Source organism: Parambassis ranga, chromosome 2 (assembly GCF_900634625.1).
Source record: "Parambassis ranga chromosome 2, fParRan2.1, whole genome shotgun sequence".
Taxonomy (NCBI): domain Eukaryota; kingdom Metazoa; phylum Chordata; class Actinopteri; family Ambassidae; genus Parambassis; species Parambassis ranga.
In genome coordinates this window covers 32,643,937-32,662,861 of record NC_041023.1, presented here as the reverse complement: position 1 = coordinate 32,662,861, position 18,925 = coordinate 32,643,937, and the positions used below count along the sequence as shown (strand labels likewise).

The following is an 18,925-nucleotide window of genomic DNA, read 5'->3' as shown; positions in this document are numbered from 1 at the left end:
TTCTGTCTACATAAGATAATAGCTAATAAAGGCACAGAATATTAGATCATACATTTGTGAGTGAATCCTCTAATGTATAATGCTTTATAAATTGTCATTGAGGAATTGGACTTAAAAAACATTCAAGCTACTTTCACACAAATCCTTACTCTCCTCTCCACAGTGGTGTATGAAGGCTGTCCCAGGGCATTCGACGCTGGCATCTGGTGGCCCAAGACTAAATTTGGACGTCCTGCTGCCATGACCTGCCCCAAAGGATCCCTCGGTAAGTATCAACTAATCCATTTACAACTTCAACTTCAAGTTAAGGTGTTACAGAAATGTTTTGCCATTGTTTGAAGTGAGTCACTTAAAGTCACACAGTATGATTATTAAAAACACAAACCGGTTTGCTGTTCTAAATTGTCACAGTTATTGTGTAACTGCAGTTTGGTTAAGCTGCGTGGGCAGCTGTTGTTGTGAGTTAATGTTTTTAAGGTGTATAAACACAGCAATAAGGCTCTCTGATTGGTCCGTTAATCCAGCAGTGCTTTCGCATCAGCCAGTCATGTTCAAGTTGTGTCTGCAGAGTCTCCTGGAAAATCACCAGGTACATTTAGACGCTTCTCCTCACTCCTGCAGCAATGTGTGTGTGAGAGAGGCTGAAAAGTCACTGCCCCAGTTCCCAGTCAAACAGTTACTTTCCTGGTTACCGGCTTAGTAACTGCTGTCACCATGACGATCTCTGGGGTGTCTCCCTAGACTCACTGGGGAATTTACTTGCAAGCATCACTCCATGCCCTCTCTTAGCTCCGACTGGCAGCCGTTTCTCTCTTTGCAACAATAGCAACATTTTGTATGTGGCCAAAGTCTGCACTGGACCCTGTAGTGTAGCCTTATGTGGAAACAGTTGTGTGTATATCTTTATTGCAAAGAGTCCTGTGTCCATACCATCATGTTTTATTGTATTCACAAAGACATGAAATATTTTCTGGCCCAAAATAGATAATAGATACATATAAGTGTCTTTATGTGCTCATTCTATGTCTGGGAAACGCTCAGTGTTTTTTCTTTCTTTAGGTACTGCCATTCGCCACTGCAGTGATGAGAAGGGCTGGTTGTCACCTGAGCTTTTCAACTGCACCACTATTACCTTCTCTCATCTGAAAAAACTGGTAAATACTGAATACAATTTCACATATTTCCAATCTAAAATCTGTGCAATTCTCTTCTTTTGAACATCAACAGCTGTGCATTTTAAAGGAGCGGGTCTGTGTTTGTGTAACTTGATAATCAGCCTATAGGATATTTCAACTAGTATTTCACCTATTGTGTTTAAACTTGAACCTAATACTCTAGGCTTGAACTTTTCAAAGTCTTACTAATTCTGGGATTGACCAGTTTCTATTATGTTTCCTCACACCCACTCAGCTGTTCCTTGCCTTGACCTACTCCCTTATTTTTGTATTTCACCCCTATCAACCCTCCAGAACGAGGACCTTCGTCGCAACAGTTCAAGGATGGACAGCGAACACTCCAAGGCCATTGTACGTATGCTGCACAGCGCCACTGACAACACACCACACTACTATGGAAATGACGTGAAGACAGCCGCCCAGCTGCTGAATCATGTGCTGCAGTATGAGAGCCGGCAGGCTGGGTTTGATCTCACCGCCATGAAGGATGCAGAATTCAATGAGGTAGAAAAAGACATTTAACATGTTTTTGAATCATTGTCTAGATTGCTAATTTTAATAAATTATTAAAAATATCTTGTGGACCCCAGTTTTTAAACACTGGGAGTGCTGGTGGCACACTGCCCTCCACTGGTTAGTTACTGCTAGGACTGTAAATCTAAGACTTGTTAACCCTTACATGTTTAATCTCTATTTGGTGTATATGCTGCAAATTCTCTAATTCATTTTCAAATTTTGGATCTGTTCAGAACTTGGTGCGAGCAAGCAGTGCCATACTGGATCCTGACACAAAGGATCACTGGGAGCAAATCCAGAGGACAGAGGGAGGCACCGCACATCTGCTGCGCAACTTTGAGGACTACGCCAACACGCTGGCACAGAACGTCAGGAAAACTTACTTGAAACCCTTCACCATCGTCACTGAGAACATGAGTGAGTGGTGGAGACATCATCATAAACTGTGTATCATCTGTGGTTTCACGGGAACTCATCCTTTACCTGTTCTTCAGTTCTTACTGTGGACTACCTGGATGTGTCGGACCCGGAAAAGGCAACATTCCCACGATTTCAGGAGATCCAGGAGGCCTTTCCCAAAGAGCTTGGATCTTCGGTTCACTTCCCACAGTTTAACCTGCGTAAACAGCTTCACAAAGGTAGGACTGCTGCCTTAATTACAAAACACCTGCCTTTTTGCTTTAATGCATCTCAGTGGTCTTGAACTCTTTCTCCTTTCTGCCTTACACAGCAGAACCAACTCCTGCTCCTCCAGCTCAGACTGATCCAACCCTGGAGGAACACACAGTGTCTGACAGGAGACGGCGCCATCTGGAGCCACCTGCTGCTCTGCCCGTTGCTGTGGTGATAGTGTACAAGTCGCTGGGATCGCTCCTACCAGAAAGATACGACCCAGACCGCAGGAGTTTGAGGTACACTTTTACTGACATCTGGTATTTAGACAAACTGTTGCTAGGATTAAATTATTAAGTGTAATCGAGACAAACAGTTGATGTACGTTGAAAGTTGAAATAGGATCACACACTGTATGTGAACTCTAAAAACTCTGCCGTACTGTAAACTTTTGAGGAAACACTATCCCATGTGAAAATAATTCATGTTTAATTTAAATACTTGTCATAATATTGACTGTAAGGAGCCATATTACCACAAGAAGGAAAGAGAGAGTATGACCATTTCAGGTAAAACTGAAATCTGTTTGGCTTACAGTATGTTAATGCACTGAACATGTGCGTCTGTGTATTCAGGCTTCCTAACCGTCCAGTGATTAACACAGCCATCATAAGCGCCACAGTCCACAGCGAGGGGCCTCCTCTTCCTCCCATTCTGGACCCTCCCATCACCTTGGAATACACCCTGCTGGAAACAGAGGAGCGAACCAAGCCTGTCTGTGTGTTCTGGGACCACTCTATCCAGTGAGCTGAACTTCTTGATACATACATAACAGAAGATTTGGTAGTTTAGCATTTATTGTTAGCATTCAGCTTAAAATGTTGACACTGCTGACACCTGTTGTGTGTATGTTGTGCTGCGTAGGATCGGAGGTACAGGTGGCTGGTCCTCCAAAGGCTGTGAGGTGCTCAACAGGAATAACAGTCACATTAGCTGTCAGTGTAACCACATGACCAGCTTTGCTGTGCTGATGGACATTTCCAAGAGAGAGGTAATGTACCTTATTAGAAACATCAGCTAGTTATTGTCTCTCTTTCTCCATGTTACTGACCTGATGTCCTGTTTCTGCTTTCCACAGCACGGTGATGTCCTCCCCCTGAAGATTGTCACCTACACCACAGTGTCTGTTTCCCTGTTCCTCCTCCTCGTCACCTTCATCCTGTTGTGCCTCTTGCGCCGACTTCGCTCCAATCTCCATGCCATCCACAGGAACCTGGTGGCAGCGCTCTTCTTCTCTGAGCTCGTCTTCCTGCTTGGCATCAATCAAACTGACAACCTGGTCAGTGCATTTTTAGCCCTCAAAATTCACTCACAAGATTTGGCTTTTAGCTAGCTTTAGTTTACTTTTATAGCCGTTAGAGGTGTTGTTTGTTAATCTTAATGCTTATGCTTGCTCTGCATCAGACATCTGAGCGAAAAGTCACATATGCAGGTAATGTATGTAAGCAAAGCAAAGCCCGCCTGCAGTACTGATATATCAACTGAACAGGACATAAACATTTTGACAATGTACGGCATAAGATGGTGCATATGATACAAAAACACAAGATGAAGTCACACACCACCGATGGTTGTGGCATGATGCAGCTTGATGCCGAATAAAGATGTTTGGCTCCTGTATTAATGTATCAGAAAGTGTTCTGGTATTTGTTTGGCCTGCAGGCATCCCTCTAACTCAGAGCAAACAGGGGCTTTACCAGACTTAATGTGCCAAGGCCCACCTGAGAGTCTTTCTTTATTTGATAGATTGAGATTTGATGATTGACTAATGAGTGTAATAGTTTGGAATGTGCTGGTTGCCAAACCACTCTCTATGTATAACCTCCTATAAGTTAATTGAATTGACACTCATGGCTGAATGTTACCTAATCATTGTAAACTCCTCCAATTATTGATGTGTAGGCTGAGTTATGATGGTGAGAAATACAAGGAGCCAGTTCTTCTAGGTTTGTAATCTAATTTGGTCTACAGCCTCAGACATGGCCAGAAAAGCACTCACACACACACACACACACATATACAGTAAAGGATCAAAAGGTATAGGATTTCTTTGAAGTCTGCTGACAACAGACATTCGGACTAACACATGCACACACACCCCTCTGTGGGCCAGTAGTGGAGACATGCTGTGACTGGTACCTGTCTCCAGAAGCAAGCCTTAGGGCTGTTGGCCCTGGCAAAGGTTTCTCAAAACAGCTTCTCAATCTCTTGCATGTCTGTAGAACAGAAAACATCATTAATCTCTCAATTGACTAGTGGCTTCTTTCTACTCTAAGTTCTTTAGGATGTACTGTAGCTCCATTAAGAAAGCATTTAGCTTAGCATAAAAATAGGATTCAGGCTGCACCGCTCAGCGCCCATGAAGCCCAGCAGTCAGGCCTTTTAAACCCAAGCTCAGGCCTTGAAAGTACAACATGTTTGAAGTAAATGTGTCAGCTCTGACTCATCTGGCTGAACCAGATGTGTACAGACAAAGACATCAGTGCTATAACACCATGGTGTGTTGTATCTGCCAACCTCCCAGCTGTCAACCAGATGTACATTTTGGCTCAGAGCATCCCATTGGAAGGTAATCAGAAATGAAGGTCTGCATAGTGCTGCATCTGTCTGACATGATTTCATTTACGGCCGCATACTTTTGACTGAAGTCCCATAATGTACAATTGCAAAACAGTTCACCTACCATTGGTACTCACTGGTGGACAGAAAGCTAGATACCTTCCTGCAGCTACAGCACTTATAAAGTTTATAGATCAGTACAGACAGATAAACCAGAAGCATGCAAGTTCACAGGCGCCTGATAAGCTGTGAGAGTTTTGAGTTTTGTTGGTCTAGAAATGATCTGACTCACTGTGTTTTGACTGGGAAGAGGTGGACTCAGAGAGAGGTACATTATCTGCACCTGTATCTATTTTTTTTGTAAAGAGTCTGAATGACTATTTCTCAAAAAGAAAAGAGAAAGTGGGAGTTTATGCTCTTTGCATTTGTGTATGCAAGTCCTCCATCCAGAGTTCAGGTGTCTCAGAACAGTGGAATGCTGTCAGTGTATCCCCAAGGCCATCTGCAGGATGATTTATAACCCTGTCAGCATAGTCTCTGCTGTTTCTCTGATCTCCGCAGCAATAGATCTCTACATTGCTAAAATACAGTACACTGCAACTGTTGGGACATTCCCTCACACACCACAATCTTCTAATATAGCAACAGACATGGAAAATAAGAGGACAGGTTAAAGGAATGTAGGTACAGGTTCAGTCATTACTGTATTACGTAAATTGGTTAAGTTTGTCATGAATTAGTTTGAGTATGCAGAGCACTGCTAACAAGTTTAATGGGTCTATAAAATACGAAAATAGTACCACAGTCCTGAAAGTGACCTTCAAAGGCCAATAAAGATCCTCTTCTTCCCCGTTCTAGTTCATGTGCACTGTGATTGCCATCCTCCTCCATTACTTCTACATGTGCACCTTTGCCTGGATGTTTGTTGAGGGCTTGCACATCTACCGCATGCTGACGGAGCTGCGCAACATCAACCATGGCCACATGAGGTTCTACTACGCCATGGGCTGGGGCATCCCGGCTATCATCACTGGTGAGACATACACACATAAACTCCACACTTAGGGTAGATGGCAGATTGTCAGGGAAGATTCGTGCTGTGACATGTCTGTTCTGAGGAGGCCATGATCCCCGTGGGAAGATTACTGAACAAGACATCATGAAAGATGTTTGTTACTGGGATGTCCACAGTCTGTCAAAATGAGTGTGTGTTACCTGTCCTGCCACACACTCATAACTAATTTATGGATGTATGTGTTTTTTTTCAAATTTGACAAAACTATAGAATACATGAACTAGATGAGAGAGATGGCCGGGAAAGGAAACTTTCAGGTTATCATTTTATAAACAAAAGTGATAATTCTATTTTGTGTTTTGTGCCTTTATAGGTTTGGCAGTTGGCCTTGATCCACAGGGTTATGGAAACCCAGATTTCTGCTGGCTTTCAGTCCATGACACGCTCATCTGGAGCTTCGCAGGACCCATCTTTGTGGTCGTCCTGGTGTGTGCACAAAATATTTAAAAAAATATTTTGCTTCTTCTCAGTTTCCTCTTTTGTGCTTTCTAATTTTGCAGTTGAAACACTGCATTTTTTTTATTTAGAAAATATCCTTTGTCACTTTACACATACAGTTTGCTAAAAGTGGTTCTACACATTTTTTAATATGAAAATAATTGTTTGCAATTTACACATTTTCCTTATAGGTGAACATCGTGATCTTCATTCTAGCAGCGAAGGCCTCTTGTGGGCGCAGGCAGAAGGCTGTAGAGAAGTCTGGAGCTATGTGAGTTTCTCAGCCACATATATCAGAGCTGTTTTACTTTTCTGAATACATTTATTTAGATGTTTGTGTATTTTTCCCTACTCAGCCCTGCCCTACGTATGGCCTTCCTTCTCCTGCTGCTCATTAGCGCCACCTGGCTGCTCGGTCTGATGGCTGTCAACAGTGACGTGATGACCTTCCACTACCTGTTCGCTGTCTTCAGTTGTTTGCAGGTAAAAGCTTTTTAAAATGTCTGTGTATTATTTGGGTTTCAATTATGATGATTCACACAATTTGACTTTTCTTTACAGGGAGTCTTCATTTTCTTCTTCCATGTGATCTTCAACAAAGAGGTGAGGAAGAACCTCAAGAACGTCTTCACAGGGAAAAAGAGTGTACCAGATGAGTCCAGCACCACAAGGGCTTCTTTGCTCACTGTAAGTGAGATATAATTTGGATAATACTGTAATCATCTGAATGGGAGTGTAGTCAAGATACATTTTTTGCTTCTCTTATTTGACTCTTCCTCACATCCCCAGCGCTCCCTCAACTGCAACAACACGTACCCAGATGACGGCCCGCTGTACCGCTCAGGCATAGGAGAGTCTACCGTCTCTCTGGATAGTACGCTCAGGTCAGCCAAGAGCCGCAGCAGCTACAGGGCTTATACACTCAGGTACAACACGCTCACTGACTGCATGGCTGCTTCTACTACTGTGCATGACGAGTGTGTGTGTGGGTGTCTTCTTTCTTTCTTTGTCTGTCTTTCAGCATGTTTGCTGTTGCATCAAATACCTCACACTTACTAACACACACCAAGTTGCACACACATTGTCCCATTCAAACTTCACTTAATTTCTCTCCTCTTGGAGGGTGTCTCTCTTATTGTTTCCCCAAGTGCATGCTGCCACATATGGGCACCTGCAGTGTGCAGTAAATCTGCTGAGATTAGCCTGTGCATGGCGCATGGCCTATGGCCTGTTAGCAAAAACCACCTTATTGGCTACATACATGAAAACACATCGACTGAAACCTGTCAAGTTAAAAGTACACATTAGCTGTCCAACCATCAGCAATATCTAACTATACTGTTGTGTTGTGCTGTATATTGTAATTAAACTGCTAACAGGTGAGATTGCCTTTGTAGAGATGTATTTGAATGTGTAAGTTTATGTTCATAATAATAATACTACATCAAAATTATATAGTGCTTTTCTAGGACACTCAAAGGCGCTTTACAGATGCATTACTCATTCACACCACGTTCACACCACGTTCACACAGAGTGGCAGTGGTAGACTACAGATGTAGCCACAGCTCCCCAAGGGGAGACTGACAGAGATGTGGCTGCCAAGATGCGCCTACGGCCTCTCCGACCACTGCCGATTCATTCATGCACCAGTGAGTGCACTGGAGGCAATGTGGGTAAAGTGCCTTGCCCAAGGACACACATGATGACTAGGGCAGAGCTGGGATAGAACCACCAACCTTCCAATTACTGGACAACCCTGCTCTACCACTGCTGCCCTCAGTTTTCATGAATATTGTTAGCTTCAATGAAGGGTTTACTGCAGTTTAAGCTAGGTGCTAGCTAAATTTTGTGAGTATTTAGTGCTCAAGTTATGCAGTATGGCAACCTAAAGAAGTTGTTAGGCTATTACATTGTATCTGCACTATACTGGCTCATGCTAGCCCATGCTAGTCCAAAGTATAGCAACCTTGTTATACAATACAGCAATAGCATAGCATGTAGCATTGCTCATCGAAGTTACACCTTTGAGAAGCTGTTTTGATATATTTATTCAGGGCTGATGTCTTGTACAGCTGTGTTTTCAGTGTACCAGACATGTTTTCATTGCAGTGGGGTGGTGTTACATTTACATGGTTCTTTTAAGACTTTTACAGAATCAAGGTTAGGTCTGACTGTATGCCTCTGCTTGTAAAGCTGTCATTTGGGTAATGCGAGCCCATACTGGGGTCAATGAGAGCAAAAATGAGGGGAGAAAGGAGACGTGGCGTGCTGCCTGTACAAGACGCTGAGTTAAGAAAAGGGGGAGTGGAGGACAAATGGAGGAGGGATAAGGAAAAGAAAAGAGCGGCAAAGAAGGGGAGATTGTACCTGTTAAGGAGGGAATGTAATGCAGACATGCACACCGCTTCCCTGCAGCTGTTGGCATGTCTTCAGCTGTTTCCAGAAGCTTCTCTTAGATCCGACAGGCCTGAGTCTAGCATTTTTGCCCTTCAGCCAACCTCTCAATTTAACATGAATTAAACGGTTGAGAGGACAGGAGATGGGAAAAATGATTAAGCAACTTAATCTAGAAAAAATAAAAAACTGATCTGTTTGTCTGCTTCTCAGTTTTTTCTCAGTTGGATTAAAGCTAAAAACATATTGCTCCCCCCCTGGTGTTGAACAGTAGTTGTCGAAAATCACGAGTTGGGGCTTGAATTAACTTCCAGCGACGCCTCTCTCTACCTCCTATTTCTTCCCTCATTTCTCTTTCCTTCCCTACTCCCTTTCTCTGTCCCCCTTCTCTCCCTAGGGAGGAGTCTGGTCAGAAGCCCAGCGCCTCTTCAGGGACAGCTAAAGGACACACAGATCTGGATGGAACTCTGTTCCACAGGAACGGCACTAAGGGAGACGGTGAGTGTTTCATATTCCATTTGATAAAACTTCTCTGATCATTTTGTTAAAACAAGTTTCTCAATTCACACCTGCCTCCCTCTCAGATTCCGACTCAGACAGTGAGCTGTCAGTTGATGAGCACAGCTCCTCCTACGCTTCCTCCCACTCCTCCGACAGCGAGGACGATGACATTGAAGTCAAGCCAAAGTGGAACAATGAGAGGCCTCTTCACAGCACACCAAAAGGTGTTATGTTTGATCATATTTATCAGGCTGAGTCTATTTTTCAATATATTGTAAGAAAATATTGCTGATTTTAATATGTCTCCTCATTCTCTTGCCAGGCGACTCCGTGTCCAATCATGTGAAGCCTTACTGGCCAACAGAGGCCACCACAGCCAGTGACAGCGAGGATCCAGGCGGAGCAGAAAGGCTAAGGGTAGAGACCAAGGTGAACGTAGAGCTGCACCCAGAAAATAAGCTCAACCACATCAGTGAAAGAGACAGAGAGCCTCTCCAGGAGAGAGACAAACAGACCCCTAGTAATGCTACAGACACAGCACCTACCGGCCAACCCAACAGCAACAGCAACCACCAACCCGAGCAGAGGAAAGGTGAGACGAGAATGTTTAGAGGGACAGAGCTGTATGAAAGAAGGACTGAATGTAGTCAGAATGTTCTAACATGAATCACTTATCTGATGCAGGTATCTTAAAGAACAAAATCAGCTATCCTCCTCCGCTGACTGACAAGAACATGAAGAACCGACTGAGGGAGAAGCTTAGCGACTACAACCCCCCCACTATCACCTCCCCTCCTCCCAATAACAATAACACCCCCTCCTCCCCTCCGGCCTACGTCAACATCATGACCTCTTCATCCCAGCGGCCTTCGTTGGGCTCCAGTGATGGAGGACGGCCTGGCAACCATGAAAACAGCTCCCTGATCAAGCCACCTGTCGCCCCGCGACCTCAAATTCCCGTTGGAGCACCACCAGCTGGCATCTACCGGGAGACCAATGGAGGGGTGGCCATGCACTTGAAGTCAGGGACAGTCAATGGAGGCAATGACTCTGACTCAGAGTAAGTGAAGCATGTTGGCATGATGATGTTTTAATATCACAGAGCAAACTCTGTGCTAACAAATATTATTCAAATTAATCGCTTTACACTTTTAAAATATGTGTATGCATTTATTGATATATCCACTACACTGCATGCATCCTATTCCAAAGACAATGTAACAGTTTGACATTTTTGAAAATACCGTTATTGGCCCTATAAAAGGTGATAAATTGAAATTGTAAATAGTGAGCCCTGCTGCCATTAGGTCAACTGCAAGTAGCATCAACAGCTAGACATAATACACATGGATCATGTTACCTGGTAAAGTAATATGGCAACCTAGCCAACTAGCATATCACATTAGATACCTATGCAACATTAAGAAGTGCATTTTATCTGCAACTTTGTGGTGTTAGGTGATCATTTTATGGCAAACTAGCCAATTGTGTACATTTGAATAAATTAGATGCTAATATTAACTCGAGAGTGTATTGAGCTATAATGATAGCTAGGAAGTCACATAAGTAGGCAAGCAAATTATAGTTGAATTGCAGAAATGTATTGCCTTTAAATATGAAGCAAGGTCCAGCAGCTCATTAGTTTGAATTTTTTTTTTTACATCTGTGTGCCAATTACAAACAAGTGATGTGCTACATACAGAATAGAATACAGAATGCTGTAGTGTATGTGTTTTTTTGCAACCAAGGCTTTGATGAGCAACCCTGAGAGAAAGCAGCAGCTTCTGGTCATGTAGTGGTTTTGAGGTGCCTGTGAGTTCTATGTGTCATTTTGGTAGATGTTGGATAAAGTTATTTATCTTTTATTTAAACTTTACTTACAGTCAAAGGCAAAAAACAGAACAAGGTTTATCTTATGTATAAAAAACAAAACAAAGAAAAACACGTACGTAATCGTATTTCCCAAAATGTCAAACAATGCCTTTAATCTAGCACAACATACATGACCATCCTGCTTAAATACCGCATGGGAACCTCCTGCATCCTGCACTCATTTTTACCTTGCATGTTCTCCTCTTCCTCCCCTCCTCCCTTGCTGCATCACCCCTCCCTTGTACCTTTGCTCCTGTTAACAGTGGCAGTAACGAGACTTCGATCTGACCTGATAGGAAAACTCAGACCAGCCTGCCCTTGTGAGAGGAGGAGCTGAAGCACACGCTGTACAGGAGGAGGACAAGGAGGAAAGACAAGAGTGGAGGAACAGAGTGAAAGAAAGCTAAAGAGGGGAGAGGTGCTGAAGACTGGGTGAAGAGAAGAAAAAACATTCTCTGTGCCTGCTCTGTCCATCAATCTCCCCTCTCTTGTTTCCTCTCTCTTGGAGAGCAGTATTAATTGCAGACTTTAAGACTGCCTGAGACAGGAAAATAAGCAGGGATAATGGAAAGACATGAGAAATAATAAAGGGAAAGCTGTATCGGACTGTAAAGACATGATGAAGTGGAATCACGTGTGCCAAAGCCACTAGAGCAAGCGGGAAGTGAGAGTCAGAAGATGAATAATGCCCCTAGAATGCATGGCAGGCACTACATTGTTGCTCCTTTCTGGTGGTTCAGAGGAGCCTTTTGGGCTTCTTTATGTCAATGGGCATGAACAATTATCCAGTGAATGTATAATCACTATACAAACTGGTATAGTCTCATTTGTAGTCCAAGAGGATCTGAAGAACTACAAGCCCCCCGAGGATCACACTCAACCTGTTCTTAAAACACTTTGGACTCACCAGTACTGAACGGCACCACCACACGCCAAGTGCTCTTTTCTTCTTCTACTCTTTTTCTATTCAACTCAAAGACAGCCTCCCAGTGCAGTGTATTTAGAGTGTAATTAATTTGTAGATACTTTTAAAGGTGAAGAAGAAATGATCTATTTTGTATTTCAGCTGTAGCAAGGACAATGAAAAATAATTTTACCTGCATTACCATGAGGACACGATCACTTCATATGCTGGTTTACCAATAGCCTGTGTGCCTTCATCCTGGACTGAGGCCTTACACACACACACACACACACACAATAAAAGCCTATTCTATTCTATAAACATAGAACAGTAGGGCTGATAGCAACAGAGCTGAAGCACTATGAACCTGAAGTCTTCTTTCTTCAGTGTCTGCCCTGCCAGTTTGTCTGATTTCCTGGTTACCAAAGTCATGAGATTTAAATGAGCAGATTAGAGTTGGAGTTAAACAATTTTTTTCTTGGAATTGGAAGAAAACAGGTCTTTATATACATAAAAGAAAAGCACAGAAGTCAAGTGACACCAATTCTGATGTATTTTGCAGCTATGATGTTTAGAAGTTACAATGTACAGTGGGGTTCACTAAATGCCTTTATACCTTCCATACTGTACACCCCCCAGTGTTTTTGCCCTCATGTAATCAATGCTGTTGATAAATGTCCTTGTTTTTGTATGATCTGAGTCACTGGAAATGTTTTGTAACATAATGTATATTTATTTTTTATTGTTTCAAGACACTGGAAAAAAAGAGATGATTGTGACTGTAAAATTAAAAATGACATGATGAATTTTTAATTGTCTCCATGTGTCTTTGAGGTGGTTGTTTTGTTGATTATACTGTTTAACTGTGTGAAATGAACAGGACTTGTCAAATTGAGGCCACACACTTTGGTCAATCTACAACACAGAGACCTGGTTCATGCTCAGGAACACAGGGGCCTAGTTTTATAACAAGAAGGAGTAGTGGCCCATGTGACGCAGTGTTTCCCAAACATAGAGGGTAAGTAACTACCAAGTATATTTTGCAACTTGAGTATTTTTATGTAATTATTTTAACCATGCTAACCCCAATCACTGCACACTGAACTCTGAAACTCACATCCACTCTGTTCTTTAGAGGTGTGTATAGCAGATTAGCATTGTGTTGTGTATTGTTGTATGTCTTTAATAAGTGGCCTGATATAAATGCATGTTGTTGCCCATATGTGAGGCAAAGCAGAGCCAACCTTTTACTGCTCATGTGCACATCATGTCAGCAGTCATGCCCGAAACAAAAATCTCACCCTTTTATTATTACCCATGGTCCTTAGCTCTCACCAAGCTAACTAGTGTATTCAATGGTTATCTTGCCAAGTCTGAAGAGTGCCCTCAGGTCAGTGATGAACATGATAATAATGTAATGAATAAAACAAAGTGTTACCAGTAATGTACTAAATCCACTTTGCATGAAGTATCCTGTCATATCCTGATTGTGAATGTCTCCTGTGGGGGAGTCCTAATAAAGGATTATCTTATGTTATAATCCAAATACAGGCAAAAAGATGGAGCGTGAGTGGAGCTGAGGTGGGTGGGCAATCACGATCTGTGCTGAGTGGGTACATCACACAGCTGAGAACTGAAGCCAAAAACTGCAGTTCTGCAAAAGTGAGTCTATCCCCTGAGATTTCTATGTTAAATAGTCCAACTTTACAGCAGAAACAAAACCTTTATTTTTCATATTTAAGAGCCCCAGTGGCTGTTTGGGGAACTGCAGGTTTTGACAGTGGTGCTGGTTGAATGCTGTTGTACAGTATGAAAGTTATATTACAGACAAAAACCTTTACCCTTCTTATTTTTTACAGTTTCACTTAGTATTACTCTGACATTTAATGGGAAAAACAGTGGAAAACATTCCTGTTTCCAAACTTCCTTTGACTGCCTAATTGTTACAGATTTGGATCATCTAATGAGAATTTGCAGTGAAAGCAAGCATGGAGGCCATCAAGTTGTCATGGTGGGGTGTCCACATACTGCAGCCTGTATAGTTCTTGTTATTCATGACACACACACACAGATTATACAGGTTTTCACCTAGAGGTTATTCCACTTGAACGCCCAGCATTTTACTCCCAGCTTTCTTTAATGTCATCTGAAGGAATTTGTTCTCAGCCATATATCCAGATTAGGGGCCATAGTATTAGATGTTGGAAGATTATAGACCTGGGGAGACATTAATATATTTCATTAGGAGTACATATAGTAATTGTAAGTACAGTATGTAAGTGTGCAACCTTGGTCAAATGAAGCAGTGTTTTCAGAGGGGGTCAGGTGCCATCAGGCCCTGGACACACAGGTACAGCCACTGGGTATTGCCAAGTAGATTATTGTGAGCAGGCAGAGTGAAAGGTTAGATGGCAGGGTCGGGTTTCACAAGCCCATTGGGTGTCGAGTTGTCATGGCAACAGAAGCTAGTCCTCCACTTAGGTGACAAAGATACAGACAAAAAGTGTGAAAATGTCACTTATGATTATGACTGTGGAGCAGTCAGCACAGTCATGAAGCCTGTGTCTGCATAAGCTTCACTTCAGTCTGTCTTTTTTATAAAATTAATTTCTATAAGAGAAATTATCGTTGTCAGGAGTCTTATATTTACTTAAGAATAAACCTTCAAACTGAAACCTGAGGAGCAGAGGTGGTGCTGTGTCAGAGCTCTATCAGAGTGACCCGCAGCTTTATCTCTGTCCCATCGCAGCCAGGCAAGCTAAATAATTCAGACTCATGAGAGTCACAGTTGGCATCTTGCAGGAACTGTGGAGAGCAACAGGCAGGAAAGGAAAGGTGCATGACTGGTACAAGTTTGCCATCTACTGGTGAAACGTGTCAATTCACATGTTGACAACAAATACAGTGCTTTAACTGAAATTTCATCCAATCCCTCATCTTTGCACTGTTTACATAGGTTGTAATAACAAAAATAAGCTAATTCGCTCTATTACAGTTGTTTATTGTAATTTAACTAGAAAGAAAATAGCTACTTTTTGTAACGTTTTTCACAATGTTCTTTTTTTAAGCTTGTAGCTTTCATTCTTCTGTGCTGTTGTACAATGGACACACCCCAGCCAGTGACGCTGAAGCAGATGTTTTGCCTTGCAAAAATTCAAATGGGCTGAGATGTATTTAACACCTCCAAGTTATATAATATAACATGGGTGAAACTACATGTTCTCCATTTCAGAATTTGGTGTGAGCCGAGGTGGTTTGTAGTGAGTATTATAGTATATATATAGATAGTAATACAAACAATAACAATAATAGCATCTGAAATAAAATTTCATTATTTATTTGTTGTTTAAACAAACTTGAGCTACATGTTGGTATTTAATCAGTGAATGTGTTTTGGAGCCGCATCATCCATCCTCCTCTTCCTCTCAACTGTTCTATAATTGACTCTGAATGCTCTGCCAGTTGCATAAGACACGCGTGGTTGTGCAACCCTCCAGAAAACGCTGCTTTGGGATTAAGAGGTTTGTTACAGGGAGGATTTGGGAAATCTCAGCAGCAGTACTTTTGCTAGAAGACATCTGAAGAGGATCACAGGTCACAGCCTCCAGTTTGTGTGTGTGTGTGTGTGTGTGTGTGTGTGTAAGTTAAGCATGACTAAGGGGAATCCCATCTAAAAGCATTAGTCCCCTTGTATGCTGCACAATCTGTGTAAAGTATTTACAGATAAACTTTTGCAGGATCAGTTTGAGTTATGCAGCAGCTGCCACAGGAGATAAGAGGCCTAAAGCACAGACATAATCAAGGAGATTTCAGTTATGTGTGAGCAAACTGACATGTCAAAATGATTATGTAATATGGATTAATATGGCCTTTCTGATAGACTCAATATGATAATATTTACATAGTTAAGTGGTTTCCTGTAGAAATAGCATCACTAAAATCTTAAATAAACCTTAAATAAGCTTGGGAAAAGGACAACACTGTTGCAGATTGGGTTTATTAAATAACATTTGACTGGTATGTTGCCATGGTTGTCATACAAGTCATACAAATTTTGTGAATCCAAGCATGCGTGGAACACTAATTTTTCCAACAGCTGCACGTCCATGTTGTCCCACGTGAGTGTCCACAAGCTTTTATTAGAAAACCAAAGCACTGAGCTGAAAGACACTACTACATGTAGTTTTCAGTCAGGTTGTACCTGTGGATTAACACATTGCTGCAGTGTGATAGCAATCTAAGAGTCTAAATATACTCATAGTCATAGAAGCGCTCATTCACTGGGTATGGAAAAGCATCTCTGTCAGCGCCGCAGTCATTTGCCTACACAAATGGGAAGTTCATCTAAATGTGCACCATCTGTTTTTGCCTTCAGTGGCAGCTTAAACCACACAAACAGAAGCTGTACACAAAAGGCGATAAGACACAACAACAACTGCAGAAAATAGTGATTACACCCAAAAGTTTGATTGTTTATGAAGGTTGGAGACAAACAGCATGCTCGTGGATTTGTTTTTGTGTGTGTGAGGGTGGCAGCACAGCAGCTACAGGACAACCAGGACAAATCTCTAGTGAGGACAGCACTACAGTGACCCTCACAGGGCTCATTGGTAGTCTGACAGAACGTACTTGTGATTACTTCCCTGCAATCTACAGGCTCATCTCAGGGGTCAGGAGTCAGTTGACTCCCGTTTCTTTCTCACTTTCTATTCCCTACTTTCTTTCTTTTTGCTCATTTGAACACAAAGAATAAGGAGAGGAGCGTCAGAGCATTTGTTAACTTAAGACTATGGCTGAGCAACCAAAACAGTCGGATCATTTCACTAAAGAATAACTCCGCTTGCTGTCTGATTCTGTTGCTTGCAGAAGCCAAGGAGAATAAGACAGCTGGACAGGACAACATGCAAAGGTTAGTGTACAGTTTTGATTTTCTTTATTAAAGTATTATTATAGAACTTGTGGAAATTATATTATTTCAAAGGACAAAGCTGTTCCTGCTTAAGTCTTCCCTGAACTCAGTGACTTATCTGAGGAGGACAAACACAGAGCAGCCTGTAGCTACCACAGAGAGATGGTAGAGGAGTTTGATTAAGTTGCCAATGCAAGTATGCAATGTCCAGTGTAATGTCCAGTATTATTATTATTTTTTTTAAATATATTTAATATGATTTAAAATATAATATTAAATGTGCTCTTGTTTCTGTAATATACTAGATGGAAGAGCATTCCAGCCAAAAATCAAATGTAGGCATTAAAAAGGGGTCGCTTCTGTGTTTATTTACATTTGTATTTATTAATGTTTCCATTTTATTTCAGATATCTGAATTTAAATGATTTCATGTGTATTGCCATCTTTCTTCATCCTGTGTGAAGGTCCGTTTTGAGTAGAAACACAAACGTGCTAAAAGAAGGTGGCGGTTACACTTTCTGAACACAGACCCTCCAATGCCCGATGTACAGTTAGCATGCTTGTTATAGTACAATTTGCCTTTAGTTAGGTAATGATATCTACTTCATCCACTGTCCTGAGCAGTGGTGGAGGAAGTACTGAAGCTTGGTACTTTAGTAAAAGTACAAATAACCAGCAAAATATATACTTAAGTAAAAGTAGAAGTGCTACATCAACAATCCTACTTAAGTAAAAGTCTTAAGTACTTTTAAATGTACTTAGTATTAGAAGTAAAAGTACTCATGCACCAAATATATATTATTGATTCCCATTGCAAAGGATATCTGAACAGGTTAAAATAATCAAAGAAATCATCTTCAAATTAAAATGGACAATGTGTAGCCCGTTTAATCCCACCGGCAACATTTGTTGCCAATCATTTGTTTCAACTTCTGGAAGCTCTAAAAATGTTGTTTTGGCTTTGGGCAGCTAATGCAAGCTTTAAAATGAAAGAATAGACTCTTCCAGTAAACTGTATCAATTTCATGAAACTAGCCTTAATGGTGACATGACCAGGCCTCTTTGTTTCCTGCCTGCACCTTTCGAAGGAAATGTCTGTCTCAAACTTAAAACTTGTGAAGTGTCTACTACTGATACATAATGAGAATTATATGCCTGCATGCATATTTTAATCATTAGAAGAGTAAATGTAAGGACGGCAACATTTGTTGCCGCTAGCATAAAACATAGTCATAATGTTAGAGGTAGGTGTCAAAGGTTTATCTTCTACACAGCTTAAATCTATCACAGGTTTTGCATCTTGTTGGCTTAAAAGTGTCATGAGCCTGGGTTTGACCCTTGTCTTGTTATTATATTGTTTATTTTGTTATTTAGTTTTCAGTGTTTGTCCTCCTTCTCTGCTCCTCCTCAGTCCTTCCCTCTCTCCTTCTGTTCCTCTGCCCTGATTATTAGCTCCTCCCTGATTGTGTTCACCTGTGTCTCACCCTCCTTATTTAAGCCTTGTGTTTTCCTTTGTCTTTGTCGGATCATTGTGTTTGTCATCCCCGTGTGCTGTACTCTGTTGTTCCTCCATGCTTCTCTGGTTTACCCTTCATCTACTGGTTAGTTTTGATTTATTTTTCCCTGATATTTACTTTGTACCTTTTGAACTCTAGTTTGCCTTATAGACTCGGCTTCAGTTTTTAGGAGCTCACCTTTTGCTCACCAGCTCCCCTGGACTGTGTTTTGAGTTTGTACAGTTTTAGCTTGGAATAAAGCTCCCCTTTTGTTCTACTTTGATTTTTGTCTGTGTTTGGGTCCTAATAAACACATCACATGACAAAAAGAAGGTGATGTTTGCTACACCCCCCAACCCCCCACTTCTAAGTTCAAACACTCTCCACTACAGTTGGTATGGTTATATATCTA

At 41.6% G+C, this 18,925-nt stretch overlaps 1 protein-coding gene across 6 annotated transcripts in view; it reads left to right on the top strand.

Annotated features, from left to right (window-relative positions):
- celsr1a (cadherin EGF LAG seven-pass G-type receptor 1a) overlaps positions 1-12,921 on the top strand; it is a 68,517-nt gene extending 55,596 nt beyond the window's left edge. For 2 of the 6 annotated variants that reach the window (XM_028400827.1, XM_028400824.1), the window contains 20 exons: positions 164-265; positions 1,060-1,154; positions 1,470-1,679; positions 1,925-2,108; positions 2,186-2,329; positions 2,425-2,602; positions 2,939-3,106; positions 3,228-3,354; positions 3,442-3,642; positions 5,781-5,955; positions 6,311-6,423; positions 6,627-6,706; positions 6,792-6,918; positions 6,997-7,122; positions 7,225-7,361; positions 9,229-9,329; positions 9,416-9,556; positions 9,655-9,924; positions 10,017-10,392; positions 11,501-12,921. In XM_028400827.1, coding sequence (XP_028256628.1) covers positions 164-265; positions 1,060-1,154; positions 1,470-1,679; positions 1,925-2,108; positions 2,186-2,329; positions 2,425-2,602; positions 2,939-3,106; positions 3,228-3,354; positions 3,442-3,642; positions 5,781-5,955; positions 6,311-6,423; positions 6,627-6,706; positions 6,792-6,918; positions 6,997-7,122; positions 7,225-7,361; positions 9,229-9,329; positions 9,416-9,556; positions 9,655-9,924; positions 10,017-10,392; positions 11,501-11,528 — 3,083 coding nt within the window. In that variant the 3' untranslated portion in view covers positions 11,529-12,921. Of the gene's footprint in view, positions 1-163; positions 266-1,059; positions 1,155-1,469; positions 1,680-1,924; positions 2,109-2,185; positions 2,330-2,421; positions 2,603-2,938; positions 3,107-3,227; positions 3,355-3,441; positions 3,643-5,780; positions 5,956-6,310; positions 6,424-6,626; positions 6,707-6,791; positions 6,919-6,996; positions 7,123-7,224; positions 7,362-9,228; positions 9,330-9,415; positions 9,557-9,654; positions 9,925-10,016; positions 10,393-11,467 lie in introns of all 6 variants that reach the window. The other 4 variants (XM_028400826.1, XM_028400821.1, XM_028400825.1 and 1 more) reach the window with 3 other exon arrangements.
- The last annotated feature ends 6,004 nt before the right edge of the window (positions 12,922-18,925 follow it).